The sequence below is a fragment of the Nothobranchius furzeri genome, chromosome 12 (assembly GCF_043380555.1).
Source record: "Nothobranchius furzeri strain GRZ-AD chromosome 12, NfurGRZ-RIMD1, whole genome shotgun sequence".
Taxonomy (NCBI): Eukaryota; Metazoa; Chordata; class Actinopteri; order Cyprinodontiformes; family Nothobranchiidae; genus Nothobranchius; species Nothobranchius furzeri.
The window spans coordinates 5,604,276-5,626,209 of NC_091752.1; the positions used below are offsets into that span (position 1 = coordinate 5,604,276).

The window sequence follows — 21,934 nt, forward strand, 5'->3', positions numbered from 1 at the left end:
GTTGCAGCACGTGGACACAAACTGATGAATGACAATGACTGATCGCTGTCAACTGAAGCCTGTATATTCACATTTTAGTGATATTGTCATGTTCTGTGTCCCCTTGGTCCCCAGCCCCCTCCTGTGCGTTCCCCTCGTGCCCCCTTGTGCTCTGTGTGTCCCTATGCTTCCCCAGCCCTCTCCAGGTTCTCCTCCGTCTCCTTTGGGCCATTCCCATCTGTACCGGGTCGGCCCGGGCCGGGTAGCCCCAGTCGGCCCCAGCCTGGCCCGGTTGATTCCACACATCCTTGTCTTAAGCCCATGTGGGCTGATTCTACCCACCAATCAGAGGCTTGCTCTAATGGAAGGTGTGAATTTGCTGTCAGCAGTGGGCGTGTTGGCCCTGGTCGGCCTGAAGCAGACCCCCTCGAGAAGAGGGCTGAGAATGAGCCTTGGTTGGCCCGGGAAAATTCCAGGCCACCCAGATATGTAAACAACCTACGCTACCCGGCCCGGGCCGACCCGGTACAGGTGGGAATGGGGCTTAGGCTTCCCTCATGTCACTCCCGTGCAGTTCCTATTGGTTATTAGTCCTCCTCACCCCTCTAGTCATTATCTTTGCCCTTAGTCTTTAGGTTTAGTTATTTAGTGTGTTATAGGTTATGGTTTATCTCCCCCTCTGCTTAAGTTCTTTCCCCATTTAGTTATATTAATGGCGCCTGTCTTCCCTCCGGACCTCACTCCTCACACCTGTCGCCTGTTCCCCTGATTGCTCCCCTCTGTGTTTAAAAACCCTGTCTTGTCCTTCAGCGTTTGTTGGTCCGTTGTCTTCGTCAGCGTTGTTCTGTCCTCCCCAGGAACCCCCAGGTGTTTGCTCATGAATGAGCTTTGTTTTTGTAGTTCAGTTTGTTTTCTGGATTTTCGGTTTGGCTTCCTGCACCTTTGGATAATTACCCATCATCCTAAATAAAGGATTTACTTTCAACAACCGCTCCTGCCTCGAGTGATCTGGTGTTCTGCATCACTGGGTCCTGACCTCCTGCGCTCAACCTGACAGATATATTTAAAACATCTGTTGAAAGACAACCTTTTCAAAACAAAACCCCAGCTGCTACAGTAAAATAAAAAATAAGCAGTCCCAGGAACAGTTTCCACACACATCAGTAGCCAGTAGATCCACTTTGAGAGCCAAATGACGTTCATGCACCATAACATCCCTGGAATTTGTTTTTGTTGCTGAAGTCTACCTGCTGATAAGAAAATTGTGGAGTGTCATCCTTAAGTCGAAGTTTCTTCTGGATGTCAAGGATGAGGAATTCTTTGCTTTCGGTGATGTTCTCAGCTGACAGGAAATGCTTCTTGGGTGTTTTCTTTAGAACCCTGCAGAGGCAGACAAGACAAAGCCGCCGTAAAACACACAACAGTTCACAAGCTTGTGTCTGTCGGAGGAGGCGTACCCAACTGGAGCTCCTTTGGGAAGGCCCATCGAGTTGGTGGGCTGACTCGGGGTCAGCGACGGCAGGACAGAGCTGAGAAAGGCTACGGGATTCTGGATGGGGCTAGGGGTGGAGCTGCTGGAGGTGGGAGAGGCTGCCTGTGGGGGTGACTGGGCACGTAAGGCCAGCATGCTGTTCAGGTACGGCACTGACCCCGGGGTGGGCGAGGACACCAGGGACGGAGGGCTGGTGGGAGACTTGAGCACCCTAGTTGGGGAGATCCTGGGTGGAGGGGAGAATGGCGGGGGGATGGGAGAGCTGGTTTCTGAAGAGTTGAGCTCCGCAGCCAGCTCCTGGAGCAGAGGGACTGGTGATTCTGTCGGGGAAGGACTCCTAACCGGTGAGAAGGTCTGAGCCGTTATGAACTCTTTGGGCCGGGCGTAGTTGAAGGTGCTGGAGATCAGACTGAGATTCAGGAGGGAGGCGTGAGTGCTTTTCAGCTGAGGGGTGGGCGATGTGATGTCCTGTAGGGTCAGGGGTGGGTCCGCAGGAACTGTGGGAGTCGTTGGTGCAGGAGAGGTAAAAAATGGGGGTTTGGAGGAAGTTCTGGCAAGAGCTGCAGGGAAGAGGTTCAGGTGGGAAGCATGGATGGTGTTGATCTGGCTAATGGGTGGCACACTAAAAACGGGAGTGGTGTTCAGTAGAGGCGCAAGAGGGGGAGACGTCATCGCAGTTTTAATTTGTTGAATGGAAGGAGGGACGCTAAAAGGAGGCGCAGAGGAGGTGTTGGTGGAGCTGAGTGCTGATGAAGAAGGAACAGGGAACGAGGTTGTCAGTGTGGGGGTGAGCTGTGGGGCCACCGTTGTGTTGAGATGGGACTGGGGCGATGGCTCCTGAGGTTCACGGGGGAACCTGGGAGACCAGGGAAACCTTTCCTGGGAGCTGTGGACCTCAGAAGGGTCTTCGACCTGGAATGGAGGCTTGGATTTAGGCTGGGAGTGGGTTTGGGTCTGGGGTTCGGTTTCCTGCTGCTGCTGCTCCATGAGAACTTGGCTGTGCAAAAGCTGAAGCTGAGCCGGGTCCCTGCGAGTCAAACAAAAACAGAAAGGACACAAAGCTGATGAGAACCAAACATAGTGAAGAGAGAGGAGCATGAAACGTGTCGCCACCTCAGCAGGAATGAGCGTGAGTCCGAGTGGGAATATCTGCCCTTATATGGGCTGTAAACAAGTGGCTCACAAAAGGCTCCATCAAAGGTTTAAACACAGAAAGAAACAACAAATCGTGTTCACTTACCCATAAATCCGTCCATGCTCACATACAGCAAATTATACTGAACAATATATTCGATAATGGACACGTTGTTGTTAGTGACACATAAAAAACCCTAAAACCTCTAAGCAAAAGTTATTTACATTTGACATAGATCAGAATGAGTCAACAGAAGCAAACTTACAAATAAAAAACGCCATCCTTGGTTTTAGAAAGACGGAAGATCCACATTTGAAGCTCGCATGCGTTCGTTTCTGAGCCGGCGTGATTGCAGCTGCTGTGTGAGCCAACGCTGGAGAAAGCTCCTGCCTCCTCTGCTGCCGGGAACTCAGCCCATCGAGTTAAAGGAGAGTTCGACATTTTAAAGTGTTTCTCTGTGTTAAAATGATAAATAATCACGTTTTTTCTGGCGCGGAAGCGTCCTGAAGGGCCTCTGTTTGGAGAAATAAAGTTAACATTCAACAGGCAGTGGCGCCCCAAGGAAAGACCAGTGTTCATTAGGGTCGGGAATCATTCCCATTGTTTCAATTCCTAGGAATTGTTTGCTACTTTTGCAAACGATTCGCCCCATCAATTCCAGTCGGCGCAAATGACGTCCCCACGTACGTTGCGTAGCTTACTGAAGCAGGAAGCATGGCGTCTAAGCGGCACAAACGCTCGAAAGTTTGGTTATGTTTTACAAGAAAGCATGACAACAGGGCAACTTGCAATAACTCCAAAGTAGATATTTTATCAAGGGAGGAAGCGTTACGAACATACAAAAGCCTTTGGGCACAAAATACACGATAACGTAGAGTTAATGAGGTGTTTTGACCCGCTCTGGACTAGTGAACATCAACGCTGCAGCAGCGGTGACGTTCGCACGTCCTCTCCTGTTAATACTGCTGGTAACTAATCAACTAACACAGTTTATCATGTTAGCGTCATTTTTATTATCCACACACCTCCACACCAGCAGACTCCAGCGACAAAGATTTGACCTGTGTGAGATTTTTTCCCCTTCTGCAAAAGCTACAGCACTGCGCCCCTGCCAACAGGACTGAGCTAACAGCTAATGTAGACAATTACCGTCCTATTAAAGCTGGAACGTTGTTTACAAATATTAAAGTAATTTGCATTTGGCTGTGTGGCTCTGTTCGGTGATATGAAGTAGGCAATCTTTCATGACTTATGCATCCCCTAAGTCCCTCCCCCGGCCTCTAATTCTCACTAGCCTGGAGCGTTGACCAATAGATTTCCTTATCCACAAGAGGGAGCTGTCAAACATGCTCTATGAGGTGACTCGCCACATTCAGCTTAGCACACCGATGAAGACGAAGAGGCTGGCAATAGAGCAACCAAATACCAAAGTTACCAATTCCTCAACTCCCTTCTACTTCTCAAAGAAAACGTAAACAGCTTAAAAGTCCAGCAGAGCTCGCCTATAAGACGTTTACGACAGTCAAATAACATTTACATAAAAAATGGAGGAAGCTTTGTGGTCTACGAGGGCTCAAAACCGATGAAGCGTTGGCAAAGTTTCTTTAGGACAGGTAATAGTGATGGGAATTCCAGCTCTTGTTAGAGAGCCGGTTCTTTTGGCTCAGCTCACCAAAAAGAGCCGGCTCTTTCGGCTCCCAAGTGGCTCCTCAGATTTTCTGTTGCGTTGAGTACATTTATAACCAAAATAATGCTAAACTATATGTAAAATAATTTACAAATGTAAAAAAAGCAATATATCAAATATTTATCATTTCTATGGATTTAATAACTAAACACTTTAAGAAATCTCCACTTTCCGACTGCTGGCGCTCATTTTCTCACCGTCTTCGTCGCGCTCTCCTCCCTCTCGCTCGCCTTTTTCCTCCTCCTCATTCCCTCTCGTCTCCCTCCTCCCACATGTGCTCTGCTGTGTGTCTGAGTCTGATCCTCCCTCTTCCCCGCCCCTACTGCTCTGTGTGTGGACAGTCTGGACACACAGATACACATGTTGACCAATCGCCTGTAGCTTTCACCAAGGCAGGGGGGGGGGGAGGGGGGAGGGGAGGGGACGGCTCCCAATGACGAGCCGGCTCCCGTCGTTCACTTCAAAGAGTCGGCTCTTAGAGCCGGTTCGTTCGCGACCGACACATCACTAACAGGTAAATACTGAGTCATTGTCACGATGTGAGCCAGGAGGAGGTCAGGACCCAAGATGCAGAAACCCAGAACGACACAAAGGCAGGGGCGGAGCTAAACGTAAAATCCTTTATTTAGGAATAACTGTCCAAAAACCAAAAATCCAAGACGAGGCTGAAGTTAGCTTCCGATTCCAGCTTCCAATTCAGGAAACGGCTAAAGGGCCAATACACCCAATTTTTCTCTACTCTGACCATCTTTAATCTGCTCTGGCTCAAAAACTACAACAGCCACACTGTTCAAACCTGTTCTAGATTATTCTACTATAATAGCAGATTGCATGCAACCTTGTTTGGGATTTGTGAAACCTTTCCCTGATTTGTGAAACTTCAGCAAAGCATGATTTATGCGTTTTTTCATCATGTGGCCAGCGATGGAACAGCTGTAGCTCAAAAACTACAACAGCCACACTGTTCAAACCTGTTCTAGATTATTCTACTATAATAGCAGATCAAATAAAACACAGTGTGGGATTTGTGAAACCTTTTCCTGATTTGTGAAACTTCAACAAAGCCTCAAAAAATCAGTCTGCGCATGCCCCGTAGTAGCACCTCAACGAGCACAGATAGTCCGACTATCTTGAAAATACGCCTCCAAAACAATTCCTCCGCTCCTCCATTGTTCTAACGGCATAGTCTTTTTCTCCCGGGCTGGCTCTCAGACAGGAACTCCGTCATATTACCGTAATGTATCGTACACCTCTGAAAAGCGCGGAGTGTCACCTTTCTGAAACCAGGGCTGAGGCAGTGGAAAAGAATGAGCATGGTGAGATGGATGAGAGGCAAGACAATCTGAGTCACTGAAAGATATCTGCAAGAAAAGATTTGTTGTGTGTCTTTGGGAATGGAGAAATACATAATACCTGAAAATTTCTTCTTTTTTTTTTTGCAGCAAAAAAGCGGAACTTTTAAACTGAAAACAGAAATGGAGAGACGTTCAATTATCTGAAGTTCTCTGGAATGTGGAGAACAAAAAAGTTTGAGGCTGAACATTTATGCTTGTTTTTAATTAAGACACGCAAACAAAGTTATTTTTGCATAGTTGTGGCTGTTGTGTAACTGTGCTACATGTCACGAAAAAATACAATCTGTGTTGAAGTTTCACAAATCAGGGAAAGGTTTCACAAATCCCAAACAAGGTTGTATGCAATCTGCTATTATAGTAGAATAATCTAGAACAGGTTTGAACAGCGTGGCTGTTGTAGGTTTTGAGCTAGAGCAGATTAAAGATGGCAAGAGTAGAGAAAAATTGGGTGTATTGGCCCTTTAGCCGTTTCCCGAATCGGAAGCTGGAATCGGAAGCTAACTTCAGCCTTGTAAATCCAAGAAGGGGCAGGAAGCCCAGATCCAAATGTCCAGGGGACAGGGGAGGATGATACCTAAAAGGAGAAACGAACTAGACAATCTACAATGACAGAAAACTAATGATAAGCGGAGTGACTAAGGGAAACATGAGGGAAACCTGGAGAGAACCTGGAGGGGGCTGGGGACCACAAGGGGACACATGGGGGGAACCTGGAGAGGGTTGGAGAACACAAAGACACACGAGGGGGACGGAGAACATGACAGTCATTTACTGTATTTGCATGAATTTTACCAAAATTTTATTCAAATGTAAAATAGTAAATGGCCTGTATTTGATATAGCGCCTTCTAGTCCTAGAACCCCCCAAGGTGCTTTACAACACAATCAGTCATTCACCCATTCACACACACATTCACACGCTGGTGGGGATGAGCTACAATGTAGCCACAGCTGCCCTGGGGCGCATTGACAGAGGCGAGGCTGCCGAGCACCAGCGCCACCGGTCCCTCCGACCACCACCAGCAAGCAAGGGGGGTTACGTGTCTAGTCCAAGGACACAACAACAGCGAAAAAATGAGCGGGGCTCGAACCTGCAACCTTCCAATTACGGGGCGAGCACTTAGCTCATGCGCCACCATCACCCTTAAAAAAATAAATAACATTGCAGATCATTTTTGTATGCCATGCTTACTGTTAGCTAATGTGGTGCTAGCTAGAATGCTAACACAAACTTTGAGCTAACTGCAGAAGAGGAGGGAAGGGAACGTAAAAGGATTCATTTTTGTGTATTGGAGCCAAGCGATGAAGCATTCGACCTTGTGCTAGATTGGAATATTTTAGCTATTTCTGTTGACTCCACTCAGCTCCTTTCATTATGGGAGCTGTTGTGATTATTAGCCAACGAATAATTCGTAAGCTTTACTTACTTTTTGGATTCATCAATAAAATTCGTAAATATGGAAATATTTACTGACTTATTACGTAATTAGGATATCCGTGGATATCCTCGGGGCACCATCCCCTTTTAACAGGGGAAAATGAATCCACACCTCTTATCAATCTGTCTAACGTTCGTAAAAATTCTTTTCACGAGCAGCAGTTGTCTTTATAGCACACAAACAAATTTACTTGAGACAAAACTTAATTGGCAATAACATTTATTAACTAATATGACCACTTCAGCTCCTCCCAAAGCGTTTAGCCAATCAACATCAACCAACTTATTTTATCAAACGAATAACAAGCAATGAAACAATGAGAGATGATAATGTGAAATAATAATCTGATCCGGTAGGTGGTTGAAATGACGTAAGCAGCAGTGATAGGCTGATTACCAAAATGGAGTGAGTTTTGGAAAAACAAAATGTCGGTTCCTTTGTCTGGATGAACAAGGAACCGAAACAAGTGTGTGTGTGTGTGTTTGTCTTCTCAAATACACAGTCAGTGGCTTAACATTCACCGTAAAACTTAAAAACACTTCAAAACCGCTTCACAAAGATCAAGAAACACAACAAAAGATCAATCAAAGGCAAATGAAAGATCTAAAGTCTGTCAGCCTGACCACAGCATAACCAAACTTAGATATTAAACAATAACAGAACGGCTTACTACGAGATGATCCGATGGCGTTTTTGGTACGGAGGAGAGAAACCGTTTGTTATTTTAAAGCAGTCACGCAGTCGACCGCTTGTTCGGACCATCAGAGAAAACGAGAGAGAAAGAGAGAGAGAGAGAGGGAAAAAACTCTTGTTTGAGCGAACCCGAAGCGTCCCTCGGAGTTCAAACGAACCAGATGGAGGTTCCGTTGCTTCCAGCGGTCAGGCCTCGTGCCTGCGTCCGGAGCCGTAGCAGTGGTTTCTTCAACACCAGATGAAACTGGGCGGAAAGGGACCACTGCTACGGCTCCGGACGCAGGCACGAGGCCTGACCGCTGGAAGCAACGGAACCTCCATCTGGTTCGTTTGAACTCCGAGGGACGCTTCGGGTTCGCTCAAACAAGAGTTTCTCCCCCTCTCTCTCTCTCTTTCTCTCTCGTTTTCTCTTATGGTCCTAACAAGCGGTTGACCGCGTGACTGCTTTAAAATAACAAACGGTTTCTCTCCTCCGTACCAAAACCGCCATCGGATCATCTCATAGTAAGCCGTTCTGTTATTGTTTAATATCTAAGTTTGGTTATGCTGTGGCCAAATCACCTGAGACAAAACTCAATTGGCTAAACGCTTTGGGAGGAGCTGAAGTGGTCTTATTAGTTAATAAATGTTATTGCCAATTAAGTTTTGTCTCAGGTGATTTGTTTGTGTGGTCTATCAAATACAACTGCTGCTCATGAAAAGAATTTTATGAACTTCAGACGAATTGATAAGAGGCTTGGATTCGTTTTCCCCTGTCAAACGGGGATGGTGCCCCGAGGATATCCACGGATATCCTAATTACGTAATAAATCGGTAAATATTTCCATATTTACGAATCTTATTGATGAATCCAAAAAGTAAGTAAAGCTTACAAATTATTTGTTGGCTAATAATCACAACAGGAGCATTCATCGTTCAAAATGTCCTCCTCTCCTTTACGACGTCTCGCTACACACCACAAGGTTAAAACTGCTCTTTGGGGGGGGGGGGGGGGGGTGAGGCTAATTCTAATTACAGACCACCCCGTTGGCCTATTTTCATCTTTACTCACAGTTTGGGTTTGGCTAGCACCGGGGGCGGCTCTTTGCTGCCTGATGCCAGACCGATGTCTTCATCAGAGTGACTGGACCCATCCTCTTGTTCATCCTCGGGCAGTTTAAAGTGCACGCGCAGACCGACTCTGGAGCCGGAGCGGGAGTCTTTGTAGTTCGTCAGGGTTCCTGATTTCAGGCAGGAGTTGGGAGGAGGATCGGGAAGGGGGACAACGCACGGGCTCCCATTTCCTTTGAGACTGGAGCTCGAGTCCGGCAATGTCACAGAAGGTCTGGAGACTTCCTGCTCGTCAGCAGGTGAACAAGTGAAGGGTTTTTGGTTTAAGAGAGTTTCTTTGCTGCCCCGTGGTTCTGTTTGTGACCCAGATGATCCCTGAGGATCCAAGTAGACAGAAGGAGGATCCAGTTTTGGGGTGCTTGCACTGAAATAATTCCGACCAGAGCAGCTTGTTAGACTGGACGGATCCGGACCAGACAGGCTGGTGCGGAGGGCGTCTGGACGAAACATGCTGGACCCGTTGGGGTCCAGCCGGAGAGTGCAGGTGCTTAGGGGGTTTGGGCGTGACGTGCTGCAGACAAGTGGTTCTAGGTGGATGGTGCTGGAGTGGGGCTTGATGCTACTGGTCACTGGAACTTCTGGTTGGGAGTTTGCAGCTGGAGGTAATGGAAAAAGCTCTTGGGTTTGATCGGGCTCTTCCACTGAACCGCTCACATGCCTCACTTGCGTGGTGCAGCTGTTACCTGAGAAGAACAGGAGATGGATAAACAACACATGGATATAGAAAGAATCATTTAGATTTGTATTTAATGCAAGAGAAGTATTACCTTTGACCTTTAGCGTAGCAGTGCTGGACACAGTTCCATACTTGTTGCTAGCTGTACAGGTGAACCTTCCTGAATCCACAGAAAAGACTTCAGCGATGACCAAGGAACAAATTTCCTCTGGAGGTGAAGAAGGAAAAATTCAGGCCAAACTAAAAAGATATTTTTTAATTTAATAATAATAAATAGAGATGTATCACTCTTGTTTTCCAGTGCTCAGTAAAGTTTTCCTTTTTTGTTTTTTGCAGCATTGGAGCCGAGTCTGTGTGCAGCCACTGCGCCCGTCTGCCATAATGTTCGGCTAAGGGAGGGAGAATCCCTTATAAGGACCAGGTTTGTGGGAAGAGCAACCCTGGCTTATGTACAGAAGGCAGCAGAAGTCTCGGCCAAAGACTTTAAACGCGTCACCGCAGTAATACTCTGCTGCTTCTATTAAAAACAGGCTTTAGTTTTTGACACATATTGACAGAATGAGACGTGTACCTGATTCAGCAGGAGATCTGGGCTCTGAAACAAACACAAGAACCAACACCGTTAGCGAACTTCAATTAAAAAGCTGATGTTGGGATAAAGTTTAAAGCTTAAGAAACACAAGCATCAGATCACACTTAAAGGGGAAACATCTTTGGTGTGTTCTTGCTGTGTTGAAATTCTAATTCCAGAAACCCAGAAAGACAAGAACCAAAGCCAGTGATGACCCTACCATACATCAAAGGCATAACAGAAAAAATAAGAGCGACGATGAAAAAACACAACATAAACACACCAACAAAACCGTACACAACAGTTAGAAACAGACTAGTGCACCCAAAAGACAAGATACCAGCTGGACTAAATGTGGAGTCGTTTACGAAATCCCACGCAAACTCTGCAATAAAACATACGTAGGAGAAACCGGACGCCAACTCAACACACGAACAACAGAACATAGAAAGGAGTGCGAGAAAGAAACAAGTCGAAAACACACAAGAGCAGCAAAACAAGAAGCAGAAAGCACAATAAAGAAGTCAGCCGTAACAGATCAGTGCACAAGAGAAAACCATATAATTCAATTCAATTCAAGTTTATTTATAAAGCGCCAAATCACGACAGGAGTCGTCTCATGGCACTTCACATAATAAACATTCCAATACAGGTCAGTTCATTAAGCCAATCAGAAATAATGTTTCCTATATAAGGAACCCAGCAAATTGCATCAAGTCACTGACTAGTGTCAGTGACTTTACAGCAATCCTCATACTAAGCAAGCATGTAGCGACAGTGGAGAGGAAAACTCCCGTTTAACAGGAAGAAACCTCCAGAGAATCCCGGCTCAGTATAAGCAGCCATCCTCCACGACTCACTGGGGATGGAGAAGACAGAGCAGGCACACACACACACACACATACACACACACACACACACACACACACACACACACACACACACACACGCACGCACGCACAAACACAATGACAAGTAATGTGTCTATAGTTATATTGTGATGTCTTAGTAAATATTCTTTTGGGTGAAAGATAAACTTTATTGTATTTGTCCTAGTGGATCTATAAGTAAACGGATAAATTAGTATTAGCACATCCAACGTCAAGGAAAGCAAAAAGTTATTATCATTATTATATAATGGACTGGGACAACACAAGGATCATGAACACCGAACAACAGAAACACAAAAGATGGACAAAAGAAGCTATAGAGATAAGGAGACGTGGATGTGGGACCATGAACAGGGACAATGGGGTCTAAACGTTGGATCGCACATGGGACTGCATCATCGGAGAGGGGAGAGTGGCCAGCAGAGGGCGACAACGTCCTCTGCTGGCCGCGGATAAACGGAGTAGGAAGTGACGCCACCATCAGCGTCAGCCTGAGGAAGTTTGCAGCCGCGAACGAAACGTTGCAGGTAAAGAAAACCTTTCTGTGTTTTAAAAAGAACTAAAAGATGGAATTAAAGGGGAAACAGTTTTAATAATGCTATGGTTGATGCAAAACCGTATATGAAGTTTGTTTGCACTAACTCCCTCTCACATGAGGATTGCTGTAAAGAGTCTGACACCAGTCAGCAACCTGCTGGGTTCCTTATATAGGAAAGTTTTTACTGATTGGCTTACCGAACTGACCTGTATTGGAATGTTTACTGTGTGAAGGTCCGTGAGACGACTCTTGTCATGATTTGGCGCTTTATAAATAAACTTGAATGGAATTGAATTGAATAATGCAATTTCAGCTATTTTATTCTTGAAATTTTCAGTACATTCAAGAATGAGCCGTTTAAGGGCTCTGTCACTTTAAGAAAGCAATCTGTTGCTGGTGACGCCCACCAATCCTCTGATAGGCTTTTACGAGGTGCTTGAACATCCAGGAGGGGCTTGGGATAGAGCTGCTGCTCCTCCAGGGTTGACGGTTGATTGGGGGAGGGCTATGTTAATAATCCTTATTGTGACATCACAATAAGAGACCTTTTCAAATGCCTCTTTTAGCCACATGATTTCTGAAGCCAAACTCTGACAGAATACAGATGGACAGTTTTTGTTCCCATTTGGTGTGTTTATAGATGCAGTAGAGACCCACATGACATCGCAAAATAATGCAAAAGGTGAGTTTTGTGCAACATGTCCACTTTAAGTCTGAATTATTAGATTTCCAACAAACCAAAAATATAAGTAGAGGTGATCGTTGCTAGGAAAAATCAAATTTGGGGCAGCAGTAGCTCAGGAGGTAGAGCGGGTTGCCTCTTGATCAGAGGGGTTCGATTCCAGCTCCTGCCAGGGGTAGTCTGCTGTTGTGTCCTTGGGCAAGACACTTCACCCAACTTGCATTTGTTGGTGGTGGTCAGAGGGGCCGACGGCGCCAAATGGCAGCCTCGCCTCCGTCAGACCGCTCCAGGGCGGCTGTGGCTACAAAGTAGCTTACCATCACTGGCAGTGTGTGAATGTGAGAGTGCGTGAAAGATTCTTTGAGTGTCCTAAAAAGCGCTATATAAGTTTGATGTATTATTATTATTATTATGAAATCACAAGGTTTTGTTTTTTTATCAAAGTTGAAATGTCGCGGAAACAACTTGAAAGTATTTAAAGTACAACCAAAGGTTCTGTTTTACTATCGATGCCTTTTGATTTTACTGAGTAAATAAAAGAAACCGAGGTATTTTATTGAACGCTTGGCGTACTAATGGCCCAATACGTAAACGTCGCTGTAGAGTAAAACTCACTTCCCAGCCGAAGGCGGCTTTGGAACTTTTTCATTATGTCCTCCATTCTGTACTGTTTTAGTAAAATGATGTGATTTCACTGATCTCTTGTTTGCTTCAGAGTTTTTTCCAACTTCAATGTGCTTTAGTAATAATTAGACTTTAGAATTAAATTCTGGCTTCTGATTGCAAAACGCACTCAGAAAAAAGGTCGACTTGCTGAGTAGGATGTCTTCATCGTTCTAATCTCTCAGGTCAACCCGACAAAATCTTAACGTTGCTGCTTTCCTGTGCATCAGACAGGCAGCCGAAAGCTCTGATTGGTTGGAACAATGTGTCATGCGTTTCTATGGAGATGAGGGTCAGTCTGTCTGTGCAGTAGTCCTGTTTTCATTAAACACATAAATCATGACATCTTTATTCCACAGATCATTCACTTGATTATTATTGATCAACATCTGTTTCGACTAGCTTTAATCACAAATTAAGTACTTTGATTATTGAAAAGCGTTCTTCTTCTCCTTCTGGCTCTTCTCCTGGAATGTAAACAGTCTGAGGAACACCCGACCTTGGCGTTTTCTACACGGGTGTTACTGTGTACAGGGGCAGCTGTGTGGAGCTGAAAATAATGAACTTCATAACGTTACATTTTCTTAGGCTGGATGTGAGCTTTAGCGTTTATCTTTAGGAGCTCGTACATCATCTGCGGGTGTTTAACTCACTTTTCTGCAGGATCCTGAAGTCCGGCGAGTCCTCTATGAGATTTCCTTCTCTGTACCAGTCCACCCAAGGTGATGGCACCCCCTTCACACGACACTCCAGCACCACCAGCTGGCCTTCTGATGCAGTGATGTCCTGCAGGTTCTGGTAGGACAGGTTTGGGCCGATGGTTACATTGAGACTCTTACAGTCCAGTGAATGAATGAAGAAGGACTCTACCTTGGTGAATGCTGGAGCGGTGACAGCCAACTGCTCACTTACTCCATGTGAAAAGTTATGATTGGAGGTTTGACTCTGGAGAAAAACACCAGAAGACTAGATTAAATGACTCAGAATCCAGTGGAGAGCATTAAGAAGGAAACCGCTGTGTTTTATCACCTGGAGTGTGTGTGTTTGTGCAGGAGTCAATGGGTCAGGTGGGGCAGGTGAATTCAACTGCTGGGAGGTAACTGTTGTGGAAACCGTTTGCTCCAGCTGTGGTGCTGATGTGACTGCGGCGGATGCTTCTATGGGTTCTGCAGTATTTAGTGAGTCTGAAAGCACCTGAACAGGTAACTCTGTGGTGTCCGCCAGAGAAGGATTCAGCTCAGAGGCATTCAAGTGTTCTGGGACGGAAGATGTCTGAACTACAACAGGAGCTTCTGAAAAGATCTGGATAAGGTTTGGAGACGAGAGCTCCTCTGCTGGTTCCCGTGAGGCTGTCACAGCCTGAGATGACTCCAAGTCCTCTTTCCCAGCAGGCTGAGTCCGGTTGGATGATCGCGGTAAATGCGACTTCAGCTGATTCCTCTGCAGCCTTTAAAAACAGAATCGGGACAGAATGAGAGGCTTTTTTTGTCTTTTCAGCAATAATGTGTTGTTTCAGAACCACCAACACATTTTAATGTCAGACAAACTAACTAAAGAAAAAAGAAGTTTTCAAATGGCTATTTAATTTCTCAAGAGAAATGAAGACCAACCAAACCAACCTGGTTTGATGTAAAAAGGAAAAGTAAAGCAAAAGAAATGTGTCCAGCGGGACAGGAACTCACTGCGCTACATGTTCAAGCTGCTGATCTTCCTCCGAATCTGAGGAGGTAGCACCTGTAAGATTCAACAAACAAGCATTCCTCAGACACCAACATCTGCTGTGACCATAAATAAGACCTAAAATATGTGAAAATCACCTTCAACATAGATCTCAGCCGATGTGGAGTCGGTTCCGTAGACGTTAGAAGCGAAGCAGGAATAGCGACCGGTGTCTTCCTCAAAGGCCTCTGCAATGATCAGAGAGTTCAGCTCTCCGCTGGTGATGATCTGGATGTCAGGACTGTTCTCCAGCTCCTTGCCTTCACAAAACCACCTGCAGTTCAACAAAAATCTGTAGTTCACTGTCAGCGGATAACTGACCGATTCAAGATGGCCACCACTCAGACAGTTACAGATGTTGAGCTAAAACTTGGTTTACTAACAGCTGAGACTTGTTCACAACTCAGAGTCTGAGTGATAACAGTTTGTGCAAGAACTTTGTTCAAAGCTTTGGCATAAACATTTTTCAGCACAAGATCTGCAGTGGACTTTCCCGTGTGGGGAAAAGGTCTGGCGCTCCTGTTTCAGGAACTAGAAGTGAGCAGTGTTGCCAACTGCTTTTGACTGAGAGTAGCTGAAGTTACCCCCCAAAGTCGCTAGATGTCGCCAGATGACGTTGCGTGCGAATTTACATATTGATGACGTCATCACGCCACATTGGCGTTCATTTTCCCCATAGCATCTAAAAGATGCTATATATACATATATACACACACACATATATATATATATATATATATATATATATATATATATATGGCATCTAAAAGATGCCATATATATATATATATATATATGGCATCTTTTAGATGCGCTATATATATATATATATATATATATATATATATATATATATATGGCATCTTTTAGATGCGCTATATATATATATATATATATATATATATATATATATATATATATATATATATATATATATATGACTAAAAGGGAGGAAAATAATAACTATGTTGTGTGTTAAAGTTATTAATTAGTATGATTAAAATGGCCCAAATTGCTTTGATATGTACAATAAATTCCAAAAGTATCAATAAAGTGACATTAAGACAGATATGGTGTGGTGATCCAAACAGTTCTGTTATAGGATATAACTCAGACCTCCTGCTCTCCTCATTCTCACAGCCATTTTCCTAAAAAGCTATTTTTTTTTACACCTCATAGTTTCCCAACTTCTCTCCATCGTGATAATAACGGCGCACCGAGCAAAAGGGAGCGGGTGTCTCATGGTATAACCATCCCTGTGTCACTGAAGGAAATTCACATGAGCCACAGAGCTGCGTGTGTAAACGGGACGGTAGTTGAAACTCCCGTTGACTTTATTTGCCAAATGCAGGAAAAACCAAAGTGTCTGGCGGCTGCAGAACCAGAGATCGCAGGTTGACGCCTGCGCCGTCTCTAGTAGAAGCGTCTCCAGCTCTGCAACTGTACCTTTCTGCAGCTGTACCTTTGTCTTCGGCAAATCAGCCCGGCTGAAAACGGTTTATGATTGGTCAGTCCTCGTGCACATGTGCAGATTATCGTTCTCTTTCCTTACTCCCGGAAGAACGGTTCAGAGTGCAAATGGTTTCTTTGTTGCTAATCTGTAGGAATATCTACAAGAAAGTTCTACAGAAAGTAGCAACGGGTCCTGAGAATTGTCGCTAGGCGCTTTTTGGGAAAAAAAGTCATTGAGGGGGGTCAAAAAGTCGTTAGGAACAGTGACAAAGTCGCTGAGTTGGCAACACTGGAAGTGAACCAAAGCAGAGGTGGGCAGAAGTTTTGGAATTTTATTTCCTGACAATCTGACATCTTGCCTCTGATTGGCTAACAGCAATGCAACTTTACCACTGACTTTGTTCACTCTGCAATGCTGATGTTTTATCTCCACAAATAACACAAGCCTGGAGGAGTTCTGCTGTGTGGTGGAGTCGCTAACGCTAACGGCGCTTCTACTAGCCGAGATGTGCTCTGCTCTCTCCTGGTCACTAAACCAACAACAGCTACCTCTATATCGCGTGCCAAGATGGGCGAGTCCGTGAATGCTATTCGACTGGTTTGTCTAATCTGAGCGTGTCTCCGTCTATTCTCTATGCAGGAAATAAGGCTAGAAGACTATTTTCATATTTAGCCTTCGTGTTAAACTCCGAGGGACCGATCATATTTAAAAAATAACAAAAAAAACTGTCCCATTGAACTTGGTCTTTAAATAAAATGTCAGAAAGTAACCATTGGATGTACATTAGAGTAAACGTCATTCAAGATGGCTGCCATCGCTAAAATCATGATCAAATGCAAAAATTGCCATGACTCAGTCTGTTTTACAGATGACGAGCATCTGATTTCTCCTCCAGCCTAACCAGCAACATGCATTCAGCTTCTATGTTGGTGCACATCTATTTTGAGAGGATGAGGCCTTAACACTTCATCACGTCCAACCAATAAACCATGGAGAAGGGAGTGATGTGCAGGGCAGCATCATCACCCAGCCGTAAATCTCACAAAAAAAGAAAAAAAGAAACTGTCCAAGCTATAAATCCTCTCAGCTTTAATGCTTTTGTTGTTGACTCAAGCCCATGCTGCTGGAATGTTCTGTCAGTGTTCTGCCCAAAACAAACGTTTAACGAGTAAGGCTCTAAAGTACAGACACGAGTAACAAGGAGGAGGTATGAGGCAAAGGCCCCCGCTTGCTGCACCTGTCTGGGTTATTTTCCTCTCGAGGTCCATGGAGGAGATTCCCTCTGGAGCATTGGACCTCTGACTACAACACTAAACATAGACTCAGTATACACACAATGCTATACACAGTAAAAAAACAAGAGATGGAACTGCCCTGTAATACTGGCAAAAAGGACCCGAGTCTTTGAGTTTGGTGTTTCTGATGTAAATCACTACGTCCGAAAAACAAGCTAACATATACGATAAGAACACGAGTTCAGGAGTAATAAAATATACTGAGTTATTGGGAAATAGAGGAAAAAACTTTGTGTTCTGTTAAATGGACACAAAAAAGTTAGTAAAAAGCCTCAAATACTAAAAATGATCTCACCGAACTCCTCATGCTTCAGCCGAGAGCTCAGCCAGCTCCATTATCAGACACCACTACAGCTCGTCTTGCCAGTCCCATCTAAAAATGGCAGAGGGCTACATTCTCCACAGACGAGCATAAGTTAGTGGCTCAACAATGTTCAGAAGGAATAACAAGCCCTCCCCTCCAACTCTGACATCTCAGCTGCTCTCTTTCAAGTCCGCTTTCGTTGATCTGGAAGGGAATTTCTAATTTTAACTGTTGTTTTAAGGCTTGTCTAACAAAACAGACACGGAGGAGAAGCGTGTGTGAGCATTACATCACGGTGAAAGTGGATTATTGGTGAGGAATAAATGGAAAATGAATCTACTAGAGGTCTTGGACACCTAAAAAGGAGGGTAAAATAAGGGGACGGTACCAGTTTAAACGAACACAAAGACCTAACATTCAGTTTGATTTGTAAAAAAAAACTTTAAGTTTAACATATAATATTTAAAGCTGTTATATCAAATCTGCAGAACAAGCTAGGTTTTGAACACAAACACGGTCACAGAACACCCACCCCTCCCCTCTGGTGTTTTCCCTAAGACGCTTATGCCAGAACTGGAAAATTGAATTTTAGGAGGAAACAAGACGGCGCTAAACACCAGTGACCGTTTTCTAGGTCCAAACGTCTTTTGTTGTCTGTGACCTAAAATGGTGTTTTTCTTTTTGGGACTCTGGTAGTTTGTCCTAAAGTTGAAGTGGTAGCAGCCGGCTGTTTCTCCTCCTCTGATGTTCTTGAACAGGGAATCTGTCACACCAGTGGTGTTCTGTTGCTAAATCCACAAATGCACAATGAATGAACGGCCCAGGGAAGTGCGGAAGTCCAACAACACCGACAACCGGATGGTCCAGTAGTTACTTTTAGTTAGCCTGGCCTGCCAGACTCCTGTTTAATTCTGCACAGAGAAATGGTCTGGAAACTCTCCTATTCAAATAACCCGTCTCCGTGAGAATTCTAACCGAGCCAATCAGCGCTGAGCAGCGTATGTCACACACCACAACGCCGTGTTCGTCGAACATGGCAACTGAAGCGGAGTTCGCTGCGGCTCTTTCCTCTGTTCTAAATGATTTGGACACGTCTTTAAAACGAGTAGAAGCGCTAAAAGTATTTCTTCTAAAGGAAGATGTTTGCACTGTCGCCAGACGCCATTTTGGACAATAGCTAACAAACTACAGCGTTGCGCGGTACAGTCAGCATTTCCGTCTTTTTTCTGATTGGTTATTTTTGAGCAGGCTAGTCCCGCCCCTCATGAGCCTCTCTGCCTGTGAGTTACCAGACTCTCTCTCTCTCTCTGTGCAGAATTACACAGAGGGCGAGTCTGGCAGGCTAGGCTAGTTCTTGGTAGAGGTTTTTAGACAAATACAAGAGAACCACTTTCATTTTTTTCATGTTTTTTATCTCAACAATATATTTATAGCTATACTATGTTAAAATGTTGTTAAGCGGCATGAAAAAAATGTTTTGAGCTCATTTGTTTTCCAAATTTGCTATAACAGCTTTAATTCTAAACAAACGTAGACACCAACTGAATTTACGTTTTTCTTACTTGATCAATTCAATTCATTTTTTTATATAGGGTCAATTAACAACAAGTCGTCTCAAGTAAACATTCCAATTGAATCTACTTATCAGTGCACTGAGTTCAGCTCGTTGTACCAGTTGGTTCAAAGTTTCCTATGAAAACCCATCGGATTGCATCAAGTCACTGATTTGTGTCAATGACTTGATGCAATCTCTCATACTAAGCAAGCATGTAGTGACAGTGGAGAGGAAACCTCCCCTTATCAGTCAGTCACATGAAGAGCACTGGACAGGCAGTGCTGCTATAAAAGTAGAGAAGAGTTGCCATACACTGTTAGTGTTTCATTCATTTATTCTGCCATCTTCAATTTTGTGCTGATTTGGTCAGAGCTGGGATCAAACCTGCAACCTTCTGATGATCGGACAACCTGCTCTACCTCCTGGGCTACTGCTGTCTCTCAGTTTATAGCCGAAACGAAAACACAACATTGATTCTTTTGCACTTTTATAGATTTCATGTTCATGATACTTGTGGACTGGTGATGTAAATTAGCATGGAACCTTTGGTGTTCGGGTTAGGGTTAGGGTTAGGGTGAACGGCGGGTTTGGTATCCAGCCTTCAGAGGTTTGGCCAGAAGATGGATCCCTGTGCGTTGTTTTAGGTATTCTCACAAACATTGAAAAGCAGAGCAAACTTCTGCAAATGTTACATTCAAACATTCAAAGGAGAGAGATATAAAGTGACATATAGTCTTACCGGACTTCAGGCAATGGATGACCTCTTACAATGCAGTCTAGCTGGACCTTGGTTCCCTCAGGAACCTCCCTGCTTTTCAGTTTCTGGATGAAATGAGGAGGCTCGCATGCAGATTCTGCTTGATGTGAAGTTTCTGTTGAAGGAAAACTTCCAGCTTGATCCCTTATATCCTGTGATACTGAATCAAACTGTTCTTCTTCACAAGTCCTGTTGTCCTGAAACTCCACCTGTTCGCATCCAGGGTCCTGTTGGACCACTGGGAGTTGGCTAAAATCCAGGTTAGGTATCTCCTTCTCCGCCTCCAGAGGGAGGACAGCTCGCTCTCTGTTATCAGCGCTGCCAGGAAACTCCATCTGGTCGTTCTTGTTCTGGAGTCTACTCCTGTGGGTTTTGCAAGCTCTTGGTCGTACACGTTTGGAGCTGTTGGCCTTGAAAAGGGACGAGAGCTCTTCGATGAAGTCTGCCGCCTTATTAAGGAACTCCTTCTTGGACTGGGTTTCCACACCATACGGGGCACTTTTTGCCGGACTGCTGTGGTTGTCAAACCCTTCAGTAGAGTTCCTGCTGTTCCTCATTACTTTGTCTTGGTGTGTGGACGGTTTGTGCACCTTTCTGTCCAAAGTGACTGCTGTGTGTGCTGCTGGCAGTTCTTTCACCTCGGGAGCGGACTGAATAAAAGGTACAACTGGGTTGGCAAAAGGAGCCGGAGAGTGGTTGGAGGATGAAATGGAGGGAAGTGTAGATAAAGACACGGGGGCTGAGGAGATGTTAGAGGTGGGCATTGTTGTCACTGAGACCTTGACGTCTACCCTTTCCTCGTGAGGGCCATGTCCGATGGCTTGGCAGGCTAGATTCACACTTTTATCCAGCTCCTCTTGGCTGAGGAAGGCTGACAGGTCTGGGAATTGAGCATCATTGTGGCCCACTGCTTCATCTCCTTTGCGAGACCCATAAATCTGAAGACGTGAGGGCGGAGCTTCTGAACGACTCATTTTGAGATGCCCTTGGATTTGAGCCTTTGCAGCTCACCTTAAAGAGTGAAAAGAAAGGGTGTCTGGTCAGTGACATTTGCAGATAACCTGAGTAAATATGAAATGGATTTTTCAAATCATGATTTGAGCCATTCAAAGAATGAAAGTTTCCCCAACCAGTCTGTCTGAAAAAGTAGCTGGTCCTTTTTTAAATCATGAATTTACGCCATGCAAAGTTCAGCCCCACCCAGACCTGATTAAAAGATCCTAAAAAGCAACACATCACGATCCGTTCTAAAGGAATTCAAGAGAAAAAAGAACCAAGAAAAACATCTAAAGCCCTGCAGATCTAACTTAGTTAAAGGCATCATTCACTCATTATTTCAATAAATTAGCTGTGGACTCTACAGTAGTATGAGTTAATGCCTCGTGAGAGGTTTTCTGTGAGAAAAAAATGGGTGCTATTGTTTCAGTGGGTTAGAAGTCGGAGGAGCAGAGGGCAGAAAACAACAGCATTGTACTCGTTAATATTCATGATATACAAACACCTAGCCTCTGATTGGCTGACAGCAAAGCAACTTTTCGGCTGCCTTTGTTATCAAAACTCAGAATACCATAAAACATATTTTTTGGGGTAAAAAATTCCAACTTGATGCTTTATCTCCACAAATAACAAAAACCTGAACATGTTCTGCCATGTTGTGGAGCTGATAACAGTTAGCTTCTACTAGCTGAGATGTGCTCTGCTCTTTCCTGGCTGCAAAATTAATACAGCATTCCCGTGGGCGGTCCCAAGCCTAGGTGGGTGGGGCCATGCATACTAATTTTCTCAGGGATGTAGAAGAGACCAGGTTTTTTTCTCACATGAATATTTCCTTTCAGTGGCTAATGAGAAGTTTAAGAAAAGTGTTACATAGTTTCTCAGTGACAAAGACATTTCAGGTCAGAGGTCATGATTCAACTATAGAAAAGAGTCAAGGTGGGGTGGT

The 21,934-nt window shown here is 44.6% G+C and overlaps 1 protein-coding gene across 4 annotated transcripts in view; it reads right to left on the minus strand.

Moving 5' to 3' along the window:
• Nucleotides 1-21,934, minus strand: part of mypn (myopalladin) — a 30,994-nt gene that overhangs the window by 7,716 nt on the left and 1,344 nt on the right. For all 4 annotated transcript variants that reach the window (XM_015943854.3, XM_015943853.3, XM_015943852.3 and 1 more), the window contains exons 2-12: nt 19,975-21,003; nt 14,727-14,902; nt 14,592-14,643; nt 13,939-14,356; nt 13,780-13,854; nt 13,563-13,704; nt 10,137-10,160; nt 9,657-9,773; nt 8,831-9,572; nt 1,437-2,498; nt 1,227-1,359 (exon numbers count right to left, since the gene is read on the minus strand). In XM_015943854.3, coding sequence (XP_015799340.1) covers nt 1,227-1,359; nt 1,437-2,498; nt 8,831-9,572; nt 9,657-9,773; nt 10,137-10,160; nt 13,563-13,704; nt 13,780-13,854; nt 13,939-14,356; nt 14,592-14,643; nt 14,727-14,902; nt 19,975-20,966 — 3,933 coding nt within the window. In that variant the 5' untranslated portion in view covers nt 20,967-21,003. The remainder of the gene's footprint in view (nt 1-1,226; nt 1,360-1,436; nt 2,499-8,830; nt 9,573-9,656; nt 9,774-10,136; nt 10,161-13,562; nt 13,705-13,779; nt 13,855-13,938; nt 14,357-14,591; nt 14,644-14,726; nt 14,903-19,974; nt 21,004-21,934) is intronic.